The sequence below is a fragment of the Gopherus evgoodei genome, chromosome 7, assembly GCF_007399415.2.
Source record: "Gopherus evgoodei ecotype Sinaloan lineage chromosome 7, rGopEvg1_v1.p, whole genome shotgun sequence".
In the NCBI taxonomy this organism is placed as follows: Eukaryota; Metazoa; Chordata; order Testudines; family Testudinidae; genus Gopherus; species Gopherus evgoodei.
The window spans coordinates 81,560,013-81,573,838 of NC_044328.1; the positions used below are offsets into that span (position 1 = coordinate 81,560,013).

At 59.2% G+C, this 13,826-nt stretch overlaps 1 protein-coding gene across 2 annotated transcripts in view; it reads left to right on the plus strand.

The window, feature by feature from the left end:
• SEMA3B (semaphorin 3B) overlaps positions 1-13,826 on the plus strand; it is a 44,150-nt gene that overhangs the window by 13,256 nt on the left and 17,068 nt on the right. For both annotated transcript variants that reach the window (XM_030570697.1, XM_030570698.1), the window contains exons 2-4: positions 4,661-4,802; positions 11,564-11,721; positions 12,395-12,457. In XM_030570697.1, coding sequence (XP_030426557.1) covers positions 4,709-4,802; positions 11,564-11,721; positions 12,395-12,457 — 315 coding nt within the window. In that variant the 5' untranslated portion in view covers positions 4,661-4,708. The remainder of the gene's footprint in view (positions 1-4,660; positions 4,803-11,563; positions 11,722-12,394; positions 12,458-13,826) is intronic.

Below are 13,826 nucleotides of genomic sequence, written 5' to 3' on the forward strand. Positions count from 1 at the left end.
TTTTCGGGGCCCCTGGAGCGGGGTCCTTCACTCGCTCGGGGGCCCCAGAAAACTCTTGCGGGGCCGGGCCCCGGCGCTTCTTCCGCTCCCGGTCTTCGCTGGCGGGGGAGTCCTTCCCCTCCGGGGCGGAAGGACCCCCGCCATCACATTATCACCGAAGCGGGACCTTCCGCCGAAGTGCAACCCGGTCTTCGGCGGTAATTCGGCGGCTGGGGGCCCTTCCATTCAGGGACTCGCTGCTGAAGTGCCCCGAAGACCCGCGGCGGGGCCCCCCCGCCACCGAATTACCGCCGAAGAGCGGGCTGCACTTCGGTGGCAGGTCCCGCTTCGGTGGTAATTTGCCGGCGAGGGGCCCCTGCCGCTGGTCTTCGGGGCACTTCAGTGGCGGGTCCCAGAACGGAAGAGCCCCCCGCCGCTGAACAGGGCCGGTTCTAGACATTTCGCCGCGCGAGGGGCCCCCTGCCGCTTGCCGGTCCCACAGCTCCGGTGGACCTCCCACAGGCATGGCTGTGGAGGGTCCGCTGGTCCCGCGGCTCCGGTGGACCTCCCACAGGCGTGCCTGCGGATGCTCCACCGGAGCCGCGTGACCAGTGGACCCTCCGCAGGCACGTCTGCGGGAGGTCCACCGGAGCCACCTGCCGCCAATGGCCCCAGACCCCCGGAATCCTCTGGGCGGCCCTGGTCCTAGGGGGTGTGGACTGGTGGATAGAGCATTTGGCTGGGACTCTGTAGACGTGGGTCAACCATTGACCTGCCCTGAGTGGGCAGGTCACGTCTTCTTGCTGGGCCTCAGTTTCCCTGCGCGTCCTTTATCTTGTCCCTTTAGATTGCTGGCTCTTTCTTGGCCCAGTGCCCAAATGTTCCAGGTTGCTGTATTGCTGTGATGCTCAGTTGATCTCAGCTTATCAGGGGAAGCTGCGTGTACTCAGACCAGAGAGGAATGTGTTCCTTCGCTATTTGCTTTATGGCCCCACATCACGCTGAGCTTAAAGTGGCTTTAGTGGGAGGCTGGGGAGCGCCAGCGGATTCCCAGATGCACGATGTGTTCTGGTTTCAGCACCGCTGCAGTCACGTATCAGAGCAGCCTCCAACCCTTCCTTCCCTTCTGCCCTCCAAGCCGCCCTCTGTGGTGTGTGGGGCGGGGGTAGGCTTTAATCCACACTGGAAACGTGGGGCTTTCAGCTTTCTCTCTAGAAGACCTTAAACATGTGGGGTGAAAGCTGGGGGCTGTGTGGCCAGGATTTCACCCTTAGCGTCTTTAATGTGGGTCAAGTTACGAGGAGGGGCTTACTCCTGACTTACAAGGAGAGGCTGAGGGAACTGAGGTTATTTGTCTGCAGAAGGGAAGAGTGAGGGGGGATTTGTTAGCAGCCTTCAACTACCTGAAGGGGGTTCCAAAGAGGATGGAGCTCGGCTGTTCAGTGGTGGCAGATGGCAGAACAAAGAGCAATGGTCTCAAGTTGCAGTGGGGGAGGTCTGGGTTGGATATTAGGAAACACTATTTCACTAGGAGGGTGGTGAAGCACTGGAATGGGTTACCCAGGGAAGTGGTGATGACAAAGCCCTTGCTGGGATGGTTTAGTTGGGGTTGGTCCTGCTCTGAGCAGAGTGTTGGACTAGATGACCTCCTGAGGTCTCTTCCAATCCTAATCATCTATGATAAATCCTCTCTCTTCCTTGTCCCCTCTGTGACCCCCAAAACACCCCACTTGCTCCCCTTTCATTCCCCCTCCACACTCCTCCAGTCTCCTGCTGTTCTAACCCCACTAGACCCTGGCCCTCTTTGCCTCTGCCACCATCTTTGTGACCCCCCTGCTTCACCAGCAGACCTCGGCCCCTCTGGATTTGTCCCCTAGCCTCTTGTTGTTTCCCCCCGCCCTCCACCCCCACACACACATGAGAGTGTAGCCAGGGGCAGCAGCAGCAGCTCAAGTTCTAATTTTAAATCCTACTGTGTAGACATCTTTGCTGATCTCTCTCCCCACCCCTCAACCTCCCTGTGGAATTCTATTGTGGAGAGGGATTTCAAGGGGATTGCTTTGTGTCAAATCAGAGCTGTGACAGGAAGCTCCTGGCTTTAGCTTGAATGATGTCGCAGCTCCATAATGCAGTAATGAAGAGGCTAATGCATATGTGCGCCATTGCCCTCTGCTGGATGACATCAGAATTGCACCCCTATATGTCATAAGCCCTAGATTGTGTGCCTTCAATGGCGATTCTCCATTAGCTCTGGGGGTCCCCACTGAGCTCAAAGTGGGTACAGAGGGGTCTTTCTGCTCTGATTCACTCCTTCCTTCCAGCCCATCTGCAGATGTGGCATTTCCCTTGGGGAATACAAAGGTTTCATCATCCCCTTTGGTTTTGCATGGCAGTTTTCCACTGTCCTTTGCATAGCCACTTCTGCAATGCAGATTTGCATTCCCGACTTGGTCTCTTTGTCTCTCGCTGCTTGGAATGCAAAGACCTTTTGTTGGCTGGTTTGCGTTTAGTCAGCACAAGGAGCAGCGCTGGCCATGGGGAACCAGCAGGGGGCACTCAACGACACAAAACCTGGCTGTTGTTGTAGGCCCTACTTCAAAGGAGACAGCTGAGAAGTGGCTGACATTCAAATATGTAAATAAATAAAAATAAACTCAGCCCAAGTCGCTAATACAAGGTCAGATGCTGGAGTTCTCAGTGCTGCTACGTTAATCCCGTTGCAATTTTGCCCTATTGTGTTAGGTGCTGTGCAAATGGGTCATGAGTGACTGCCCCTGGCCAAAGAACATACCGTCGAAACAGTTGAGGGCTAGGAATTGAAGTGACTTGCCTGGGCTCTCACAGTACGTCAATGGTAGAGCTGGGATTAGAACCAGGTGTCCTGACCCCTTGTCTCCTGCTCTGCCTGCTGGATGGCACTGCCTTGCTAATTGCTCTGTTGTAACTGAGCTGATCTTCGCAAGGGGGGTTCACAGCAGCTGGCCAGGAAGCAGTTTCCTCAACCCGCAAATAGTTTTGAGAGTTGACATTTTTCCCCCCAATCGAGTGAGGAGGAAAAGTGGAAATCTCGGAAATATTTGCAAATTGAAACACTGATTTTTTTATCTTTATTTTTTTCCATTTTGGGTCAATCGAAATGTTTTCTTTAAAATATTTCCTTGTCCCTCTCTACTTGGCACTGGTGAGGCCCCAGCGGGAGTACAGTGTCCAGTTCTGGCCCACAGGAGAGCAACAAAAATGATTAATGGGTTAGAAAACCTGACCTGTGAGGAAAGGTTAAAAAAACTGGACATGTTTAGTCTTGAGAAAAGAAGCCAGAGGGGAGAACCTGTTAATAGTCTTCCATTACGTTAAGGGCTGTTATAAGGAGAATGAGGATAGATTGTTCTCCGTTGCCACTGACAGTACAACAAAAAGTAATGGGCTTAAGCTGCAGCAAGTGCGATTTTGGGTTCGATATTAGGAAAAACTGTCTAACTATCACAGTAGTTCAGCTCTGGAACAGGCCTCGAAGGGAGGTTGTGGAATCCCTGTCACTGGAGGTTTTTAAGGACAGGTCAGACAAACCCCTGTCAGGGCTGGCCTAGGGTTACTTGGTCCTGCCTTAGCGCAGGGGGCTGGAGTTGACGGCTTCTCGAGGTCCCCTCCACTCCTGCATCCCTGTTTCCATCATTTTTAATCTTTGTTTTTAGTCTAGTTTGCTTCAATTTAGAAAGGAAAAGTGGTTTTGAACCAGCACATTGGAATTTTTCATTTCAAAACTGTCAAAACAACCCGATGGCAAGTTTTGAAACTTTTTTCCGAGCTGGGAGATTGGCTGAGCCCAGCCCTGCTTCGGGTACAGTTCCAGTTTCAATGAATCGGCATCTTCTGACAAAACACACTGAGTCACAAAATCCCCGCCCAGCCTTAGTGCTCAGCCTTGTCGGTTCCGCGTAAGCCCAGCTCAGCTGGGCTCCACATGTGCAGAACCCAAGGGGGGCTACCAGCCCAGATGAGGCAGTTCTCAGCAGGCCAGATGCAGATCCTGCCAGGAGGCCACATGGGCACGCTCCAGTGCCAGATCCGACCCACCTGCTGTCAGGGGCAGCTCTAGCTTTTTAGCTGCCCCAAGCATGGCAGTCAGGCAGCCTTTGGTGGCTTGCCTGCGGGAGGTCCCTGGTCCTGAGGCTTCGGCGTACCCACAGCCATATTGCCACCAAAGCCATGGAACCAGCACACCTCCCGCAGAAACGGCGCTGAAGGCTCCCTGAGTGTTGCCCTAACGATGGACGGCAGGCCGCCCCACCTCCCGGTTTGCCACCCCAGGCATGCACTTGCTGCGCTGGTGCCTGGAGCCGCTGCTGCCTGCTGTTTACCAAGCGAGTGCCAATGCACCCGGATCAGAGAGGGGCTGGCCTGGGTGTAAACAGCTGCACAAGGTGCAGGGTGAGCGAGTCTCCGTCTTGGCCCCTAATCCAGAACAGAAACCCCTCCAGCTGCTGGCTTTGGGTTGGATGGATCAGGCCCAAGTCCCTCCCGGCCACCTGCCCCACTCCAGGGAGAGCAGGAGGAATGTGTGTCTTGCCAAGGGTCATTCCTCCTCCCCTGAGGCGGACTCTGAAATCACCCTCCCCCCCACGCCTTGGGGAGGGGGCTGTAATCTGAGCTCACTGTCTCTCTCGCTCCTCTGCCTTTCCAGCTGTCTGAGGCTCAGAGTCCAGCCTGCGGAGGAGCTGGAAAAGTGACCATGATCCTCGCACTGCTGCTGCAGCTGCTCTGGATCCTGGGCGGATGGGGCAGGATGGCTGGCCCCCACCCAAGGCTCAGACTGTCTTTCCAAGGTAAGCGCAGTGTGGCCCAGGCGCTGTCTGGGGAAAGTGGTCCCGTCCGGAGCACGCGGATCCGTGGGATCCCCATCCTGCCACCAGGCCTCAGGGGGAGGGGAGGGTGAATGACCCAGTTGGATCAGTAGGTGTCTCTGGTGGGTTGCACCTCCCCGCACCCTGTGAGATGGGCGGTCGCGCTGAACCCTTTTGGCATATCTTATCCAAGCTGTATCCAGAAACGTGTGCCCAAGTTAAACAATACGGGACGCGGTGATGAATGACAGATCCTCGCAGGACAGTTTCTGCCATCAGCTGCCACTTGCATAAATCCTGTTGCTCCGCTGGCTGCCAAGAAGTAGAGGCCATATTCTGATCTCTGTTGCGTCAGCAGGTCCAAATCCTGAGCTAGCCAGTGGAATTACTCCGGATTTCGGTCAGGGTAACCAGGATCAGGTTCTGACTCCACGTTTTGTGAATATGGTATGTTAAAGCCTCCAGTCCCAGAGACAGAAGAAGGTATATTTTCCTGGAAACGAAAGCTGCCCTCTCATAGCTGTCCTGCCATGCCCTGCAGCATGTGGGGTGGCATTAGGGAGTGGCATTGTTGCAGGCTTTGGTGATCGGTATTCAGGCTGGATTCCTAGCAGCAGCCTCGGGAGCTAGATCCCCAACAGGCTGAGCCGGGGGTAACTGTACAGTGACTACAGCAGAGCTATGCCAGTTGGTGCCAGCTGGGGATCCGGCCCCCAGGGCTTGGCTGCAGCTTATGCGGGTGCCCCCGGCTCTGGGTGACCCCCAGCAGGCAGAGTTCTGGGAGGGATTATGGGGCTTTGGGCTGAGCTGTGTATGGCACTGGGAGGGCTTTCTTGTGGGGTTCTGTCTGGGATCAGAGCCAACCTACACGGAGCGAATGCTCTGTCCAACCTGGGCAGGTGGGGGCTTGCAATGAATTCTTATTACAGCCATGCCAGGCCGCCCGGCAGTGTGTTGTGCCCTTCACCCCTGCCAGGCTGACACTGGGCCGGCTCCATACCTGGGCCAGGGGCTCCAGCTGACGCTGCAGAGAGAGCATGGGGTGCAGAGATGCTGCATCCCCCTTGGTGGCCCAGGAATGCCGACGGGCAGGCAGCAAGTCATCCACAGCACTCTGTCCCCGCACGTGTGAACTCTGTCGGTGCTGCAGGCCAGTCCGGGAGTTGGATGTCTGCAGCCTGGCTGGAGGGCCTGGCCCGCCCCATTCATTGTGGATGGTTGATGTTGCTGGGGGAGCAGTTGCCTTCCTGTCTGGCGGTGGGGGCAGGGCTATAACTTGGGTCACCTCCCCCATTGTCCCCTCTCCCCCCCAGCTTCTCAGGTAGGATCCGGATTTCGTCTCAAGGAGATGAGAACTCCCCCTTTGCCCACACCCCAGCCTGTGATTGCCCCATCTTTGGAAGGTCTCAGGGTTACATTTTCAAAGCAAGAGGAACGGGAGTTACCCCCAGCCCAGCCTGTACACCCTGCCCTGCTGGGACATGTATATGTCTCGGTTGCTGGCTGGCTCGAGGAGGGGATCTGGACCTTTTCATCTCTGGGTCCCCAGTTCTGATCCAGCCCTGGAGCCGGGGGACTGGCTGGCCCCAGGTTTGGGAAGTGTAGTCCTGAGCCGCTGCTCTCTGATTCACCCAAGGTGCGAGTGACCCCCGGCATTTCCCAGGGGTTAATGACCATGTGACGTGGGTTCGGGGGTGGGAGGTAGCAGGTGTCCCCTAGCCCCTACCCTTTAGGCAGCCTTGTCCCCTTGCTGGAAGCCCCAAACCCAAGCAACTGTGGGGTGGAGACATCTTCCCCTCTTGCTCCTTATAGGACTCCCCTGGGGCAGGTGGGGGTGGGGCTGGCCCTGCTGCTCCAGCTCTCCGGGGAGGGGACTGGAGGGCTGGAGCCGGCTCCTCTCAGCAGCAGGAAGAAAGAGGCCTTCACGGGGGTGATGCTGTGGAATGAGTGGAAGCTGTGCAGCCTGCCTCCCACCCACCCCAGGCACAGCTCCCGACAGCCTCTTGCTGCCCCATGACAGCTGACCCCGGCTCCGCCAGGAGCCCAGGGTGCTTCAGGAGCTTGGGCACGGCAATGGGCTGGGCTGCAGCAGTGCCTGGCCTCAGTGCGGATCCCCCACGCAGCATGCCAAGGGGCCTGGTGCTCGCTGGCCTTGGCACTGAGGCGCCTCTTGGCTTCAGGGGCCAGTGCGGGCCCTGGTGCCCTTGGGGGCTGGGGAGGGCTCTGATGCCCTTGTGAACTGCTCTGATTTCCCCCTCCTCCCCGCACTGGGGGCTGCCAGGGAGGGTGGCATGAGGTCATTGTGCTAGGGAGCACCCCTCACCCCAGGGTACCCTGCCAGTGGGCAGATCAGTCCAGTTCTGACCCCTTCCCACGGCCAGGGCAGCACACAGGAGCTGGGGTGCAGCCCAAAACAGGGCTCTGTGTCCTCCCTCCTGGGAGATGAGGTGGCTGGGGCAATCGGTGGCAGGGTGCTGCTGCACTGAGAGCAGAGGCCTCCGAGAGGCCTTTGCCCTTTCCACTAATTTGTCCATCAGCCAGAAGCTCATTAAAGAGGTATGTGGGGGCGGGGAGGGAGCTGCCTTTTGAGCAGTTTCCAGAATAGTTGCTAAGCAGCAGCGTGAGGTTGCTGGGTTACCTCACGTGATGCCAGTCCTTGAATGCTCCCAGTCAAGTCCCTGAGCAGCCGGTGTCAGGCGGGATTGAACCAAAGGGGAAATGGCCAGCGTGGGATGGTGAAGGGTTCATTGTGAGATGGGGGGAGCTCCTGGCTTCTCCAGCCCCAGCCTCTCTCAGTCGGGGGCGCTGCAGGGAGTGGGGCAGGAGCACTGGCTGTGGGGCCTCAGTCTCTCCCAGCAGGGGGCGCTGTAGGATGCGGGCAGGGGTGCTGGCTGTCAGTGTCCCCAGTCCCACTGAAGTGTGTTTGCTCCCAGTTCCTGTATCCACTGCGTTACTTTCACACCAGGTTTCAGCAGCGTGTCACTGACCCCTGGATTGAACCCGCACCCCCATCCCCACTTCAGAAGTGGGCCCAGCTCGGGGAGCAGCAGTGCCTTGTTCCCAGGTGTCCCGCTGCTGGCCAGGGGCCATGGCGGCCAGGCTGAGGGTCCCTCATACTTGCAGCTGGGGCTGTGTCTCCCCACTGGGAGGAGACCTAGCTGGGCTAGCCCGTGGGCAGCCAGGCAGTGCGAGTCCATGCCTAGCCAGCAGTGCTGTGCTGGCCCCCAGCTCCAGAGCCTGGGGGTAGCTTGTGGTCCCTCCCAGCCATACTGACTAGAGAGGAATGTGAAACTGACCGGCCTGGCTTCGCTCTCCTGGCCAGTTAGCGCTGAGAGGCCGTGGGGCCAGTTAGCGCTGAGAGGCCCTCGTGTGCTGGCAGCAGCGGGAACCTGCCCACCTTGTGCAAAAGGTAAAGCCACGAGAGGCAGTGGGATCCTAGGCACAGGTTCCTCCCTGTGTGCCCTTCCTCGCCACTGCATTGAGTCCTCTCCTCCTTAGGCTGGCTCCAGGGTCCTGGACGGCAGGAGAGGCTGCGGGGGTGCAGGCAAGGCCTGGGCTGGTGCAGCAGCAAGAACGGGTTAGAGCGCAGGGAGGGATGTGCTGGCACAGTGGGGGAGGAGGCAGGAAGGGGTAGCCTGGGAGCAGGGGAGGGGACATGGAGTAGGGGGGATGGACGGACCGATGGGGGGGGGGTGGCCTGGCAGCGGGGGAGGGGCAGGGAGCCATGGGGGAAGGGGAGGGGCTGTTGCTGCAGGGGAGGAGGATATGGGGTGAGCTGGCTCAGTGAGGGAGGGGGAGAGAGCAGGTGGGCTGGTGCCGCAGGGGAGGCGGATGTGGGGTGAGCTGGCAGGGTGGGGGTGGGAGAGGGGGCAGAGAGGGGGTGAACTGGTGCTGCGGGGGAGAGGGCAGAGACCTGGCTAGGCTCTGGCCCCTGAGCCATGCTGGGCTGTGTGGTCCCTGCAGGCTCCTCTGGCACAGGCAGCCGGTCCCCTGCAAGCTGCTCTCCCTCGCCTCCCCACAATGGCCCTTTTGTTCCTGCGGTGGCCAGCAGACCAGGCACTGTGGGGCAGAGAAAGGGCCTCTTCTCTGGGGAACAGCCGGTTGTGCTGTGCTGCTGCTGACGTGGTGAAGCTGGCAGGGGGAGGGGGTGCCAGGACAGAGGATCCAGGGACGAGCCAGGGATGCAGAGGGAAGCAGCAGCCCCTGGGCACCCCCTTCACCCCATGCACCCTCTGCCCATTTCCTAGATTGCCCCAGCCAGGGCAGGCTGAGCAGGGCTGTGAGGTGCACAGCTGCCACACCCCATCTTCTGGGATCATGGCATCCAGCTGACTGCCCCCCCCACAGGGATCTGGGGGTTCTCTGTGCTGGGGTGCCCCATGCATTCAGAGCCACTGGTGTCCAGTCCTGCTCAGTGCCTCAGTTTCTCCTCCCCAGTCTATTTAGATTGTGAGTGCTGGGGACTGACTCTTGCTCAGGGTCTGGCACAATGGGGCCTCTAACTGCTTCCCTAAGGCACAGCACTGTGCCCAAGTGCCTGCTGGGCAGGGAAGCCCTCTCACCAATGCCGTGGTCCCTGGGTATCCTGACACCAGTCAGCATTACTTATGGGGCACCTGGCCCTGAAGGCTTAATTCCTTCTGCAGGAGACTTAGCTGGCTAGCGCTGGGGAACAGCAGTGCCAGTGTTGGCAGCACTGGGACCAAATCCAGGGCTAATTCCACAGCCTCTGCCTGCCCTGGCATTTAATCCTGCCAGGAGACAGCTGGCTTGGCCCTGTACTCCCTAATCCAGGACTCCAGCCTCTGTATTAACCTCTTCAGTGCTGCCTCAGGCATGGACTAAGTACAGCTCTGGGGCTGCGGGCCGGCCTGCAGACATTACCAGCCCCAGCGTGCCTGAGCTGCACACAGCCTGCGGTATGAGATCCTATGGAGAACAGCGGGGGCTAAATGGGAAACATTAACTCTTCGGGTGACATGAGTGTTGTTGGGTCTGCCCTCTGGGAAGGGAATGGGGTCTAGTGGTTAGAGCGTGGGGGTGGACGTTGGGAGGACTCCTGGATTCTATCTCTAGCATTGGGAGGGGAGTGGGATCTAGTAGTTAGAGCAGGGCAGCTGGAAGTCAGGACTCCTGGTTCTGTCCCTGGGAGGGAAATGGGGTCACCTTCCTAGTGGAGGAGAAATTAGTGACACGGAGCATTGGTTGTGTTGTTAGGGTGACTTGTTTACGTGCATGCCCCAGTCTTTGAACAGAGATGGTCATACAGCATGCAGGGCAGTCCCTTCTCCCAGCGATCTCAGCCCAAGGGCAGCGCTCGGCTCCCAAGAGCAGCTCAGCCTTTAGAAGTGACTCCAGTTAGAGCAGACCCTCTCTCTTCCTGCTCACACACTCTTCTGCTCAAGCTACCTCTACGCGGACCCCTGTATTACTACAACTCATGTCTTCCCAAGACTCAAAACTTGCTCGCACACTCAGAGAAAACAATCAGAAGCCTTGACATCAACACCTGCTGATGCCGACTCCAGCGGTGTGACAGTGTCACCTTCTGGTGGTGCACATATCGCTGGGGAGGTGGGCTCAGTGGGTTAATGTTCATTCCCGGGGAGCAATGTCCCCATATTCATTGCCAGTCAGAGGGTGCTGCCTGGCCCCATAGCAGCACAGTGCTCATTCCAAAGCTTCCAGAGGGCTGGTCTGGCTCCCACACAACTCATGTGCAAGAGACTTTTTTCCTGGGTCTCTTCCCCAATTGTCAGAGTTGGAAAAGCACCAGAAATGGGGGTGATGTCTCTGATCCCATTGGAACCCCCAGAACTTTGGGAGGGCAGCAGCCCTAATGGGCATCCGCCGTGTTTATTTCACTCCGAAGAGAGCAATCCACCAGTGGTTAGAGTAGGGGACTGGGGGTCAGGATTCCTGGGCTCTATTCCTGGGGGGGAAGGAGGTCTGATAGGATGGGTTAGAATGGGGGTGGGGGCTGAGGACCAGGACTCCTGGGTTCTATTCCTGGCTCAGGGAGGGGAGTAGTGTCTTGTGTTTAAAGCAGGGGACTGGAAGTCAGGATTCCTGGGTTCTTTTCCCACTTGTGACAGTGTCCTTGGCTATGTCCACACTGTGATAACTTAGAGCCCAGATCAGCTGGCTCAGGCTCACAGGACTAAAAGCAGTGTGACATTCAGGCTCCAGCTGGAGCCCAGTTTCTGAGATCCACCCCCTTGGTGGAGTCTCAGAGCCAGCCCAAATGCCTACACCGCAATTTTCCAGCCCCGCAGCCCAAGCCCAAGCCCAAACCAGCTGCCCCAGGCCAGCCCCGGCCGCAGTGCAACTCTTTTACTGCAGCGGAGGCACACCCCTGGTGGCCCAGCTCTCAGAGGGGCGGTGCCCATGGCTGCATGCTGGCTGCCCTGCTCTGAAAAATTGGGCCCCGAGCACTGTTCGAAACTGACCGTGGTGGCAACCAGGGCAAATCCTGTGTGGCAGGTGCCAGGAACCAGATGATGTGCGCATGGGGTTTGGGATGGCGCTGTTCTCTGGGCCTGTGCTGGCATCTCTGACACTGGCCATCTCCAAGGCTCAGATCCACAGGGGTGCCTAACTCTCATGGGAGGGTGGGAGTCTAAATACCTTTGAGGACCCAGGCCCAGGGTCTTTGCATTCCATTCCCTTGGCCTCTGATCCCTGAGAGAAGCTGAGAGCCAGGGCAGAGCGGGCCTGATCCCAGCCCCCATGTCTCCCCGCAGAGTTAAAAGTGCGTCATGGGCTGCGCACCTATGGGCTGGAGCGCTCCTGCTGCTATGAGGCACTGCTCCTGGACGAGGAGCGGGGTCGGCTCTTCGTTGGCGGCAAGAACCACCTGGCCTCCCTGAGCCTGGACAACATCAGCAAGCAGGACAAGAAGGTGACAGGGCTGCACAGCGGAGGGTGGAGGGATCCAGGCACCCACTGGGGGGAGGGGCAGTGGGCAGAGGCACCCACTTGGGAGGCAACATTGCCAGCATTCCAGCCACCTCGCCTCCCTTGTGAAATAGCCCATAGCAACCTTCCGGCTTGAACGCCGCGGGGGGGCGGCTGATGCCTTCGCTGCTGAGACCCTGCGTCCCCACAACAGCTGCTGGAGGAGCCCCTGCTCCCAGGACGCTGTGCAGCTTGCGTTACATGTCTTGAGTGTGCCGGTGCTCAGCTGGGCAGGCACAGCCCTGCCCAAAGAGACCCTGAGGACTGGCACGCTCGACCCATGTCCCCAGGCTGCTCTGGCTGCTGCTGTCCCAGGGCATGGGATAGAGTGGGGAATTGGGAGCCCCTCTGCATGGGGCATGATGGGGCACATTGTCAGGGCAGGGGCCTTGTTCCGCCTCCAGGGATGCTGCCCCTCAGTTCCTGGTGTGAACTGAGTTGGGAGGGTCTCGGCCTCATGCTCCGCAGGCTGATTCCCCCCCCACCCCCGAGCCCAGCACCACAGTTCATGCAGGAACTCGGGGCTGGGCTGGCAGGGGGCTGTGGGCTGGGATTGAGGGGTCCATGGGGGGAGAGGGAGATGCCTCTCCCTGATCTGTTCCGCTCTCTTCCCGCAGATCTACTGGCCAGCGCCTGTGGAGTGGAGGGAGGAATGCAACTGGGCCGGCAAAGACATCAATGTAAGTGCTCCAGCCTGGCTGAGCTAGGGGTGATTTAACTCGGGGGGTGGGCAGGCCTCCCCACTGACCCCGGAGTGCCCCTGCTGGCTGTGAAGGGGTTGCCAGCCCCCCATGCCCTGCAGGGGTTTCTAGCCTGGCCTTTGAGTTGGGCACCTTGGAGCGGCTCCCCACAGCGCCTTGTCGCAGCGATGGAGCCCTGCTCCAACCGCCCTTCCCTGCACTGGTCTGTTTGGGGGTATCCTGTGTGGTGCCCAGTGCAAAGAGTGGGCAGCCCAGCCCAGCACTGCCCCATGGGAGCCAAATGTGTTGGGGAGGGTCAAACCTGAAGTGTTTGGGGTCTGCCCACCATTCAGTGGAGACGGGACACCCTGTTCGTATCTCTCCTGCTCCGAGGCAGGGTGTGGGGCCTTGCGGAGCCCAGATCTCTTGGCCACAGGCTGCCTGGGGTCCCGTGACAGGCTGGGATGAGACCACATCTGACTCGCAGGGGGCTGGCCAAGGGGCACATGGACAGCATGGAGTGAGCAGGCTGCCACGGGCTGAGGCCACTGCCCTCAATGGTTCTGCAAGCCCCAACGGTGAAGGGCTTCAAAGACTGGGCGATGCCAAGGCACCCAAAGTGGCCCAGCCAGCGTGCTTTTGGGAGGGGCCCCTGTGGGGCTGAGAGTGACACGGCCCCCCTTCCACTGATCCCCACAAAGGGAGGTTCTTGGTCCCCATTGGGCAGGGGTGAGTCCCTGGGGGGCAAAATGGGTTTTTCCCTGCCCCCTTGCCTTGGCACTCGGAGGGCCAAGCCAGAAGCTGCCCACCAGCCTTTCTGTTCTTATTGGGCAGCATAGGCCTTGCCATCTGGGGACCTTGCCCCACTCTCACCGGGCCACTGCCCTCTCTGGAGATAGACAAGGCCTGGGTGCCAGGACCTGCCCCTGGCTCAGGTAGTGGGGGGTTCCCAGAGCCGCTAGCACACAGCAGCGGGGCCTGCAGGGGGTGTGGGGAGGCACAGCACTGCTGGGGGGCCAAGGTCTCTTTGGGGAGCCCCCTGGGCTGGAGGGAGGAGGGAAGAAACATCCTGGCAGGCTGCTGGGAACTGTCCGGGGGTTGGGAAGTAGTCCTGGCCAAAGGGGAGATCAGTGCACTGATGCAGGGGGGCAGCAGTGAGCAGTCAGCAGGCTGCGGGACACGTCATGGGTGTCGAGTCCCCCTGAGCTGAGAGATCCCCCAGGGGCCAATTGCTGCAAGGCTGGTCCCAGGCTGGATCGGGCCCAGGCAGGATCAGATCCAGGGAAGCCTGAGGTGGGAAGGCTGATCCAGGCAGCTGGGAAGATGCTGGGTGAAATCCCAGCCCCACAGCAGTTAGAGGCTGAGCTCC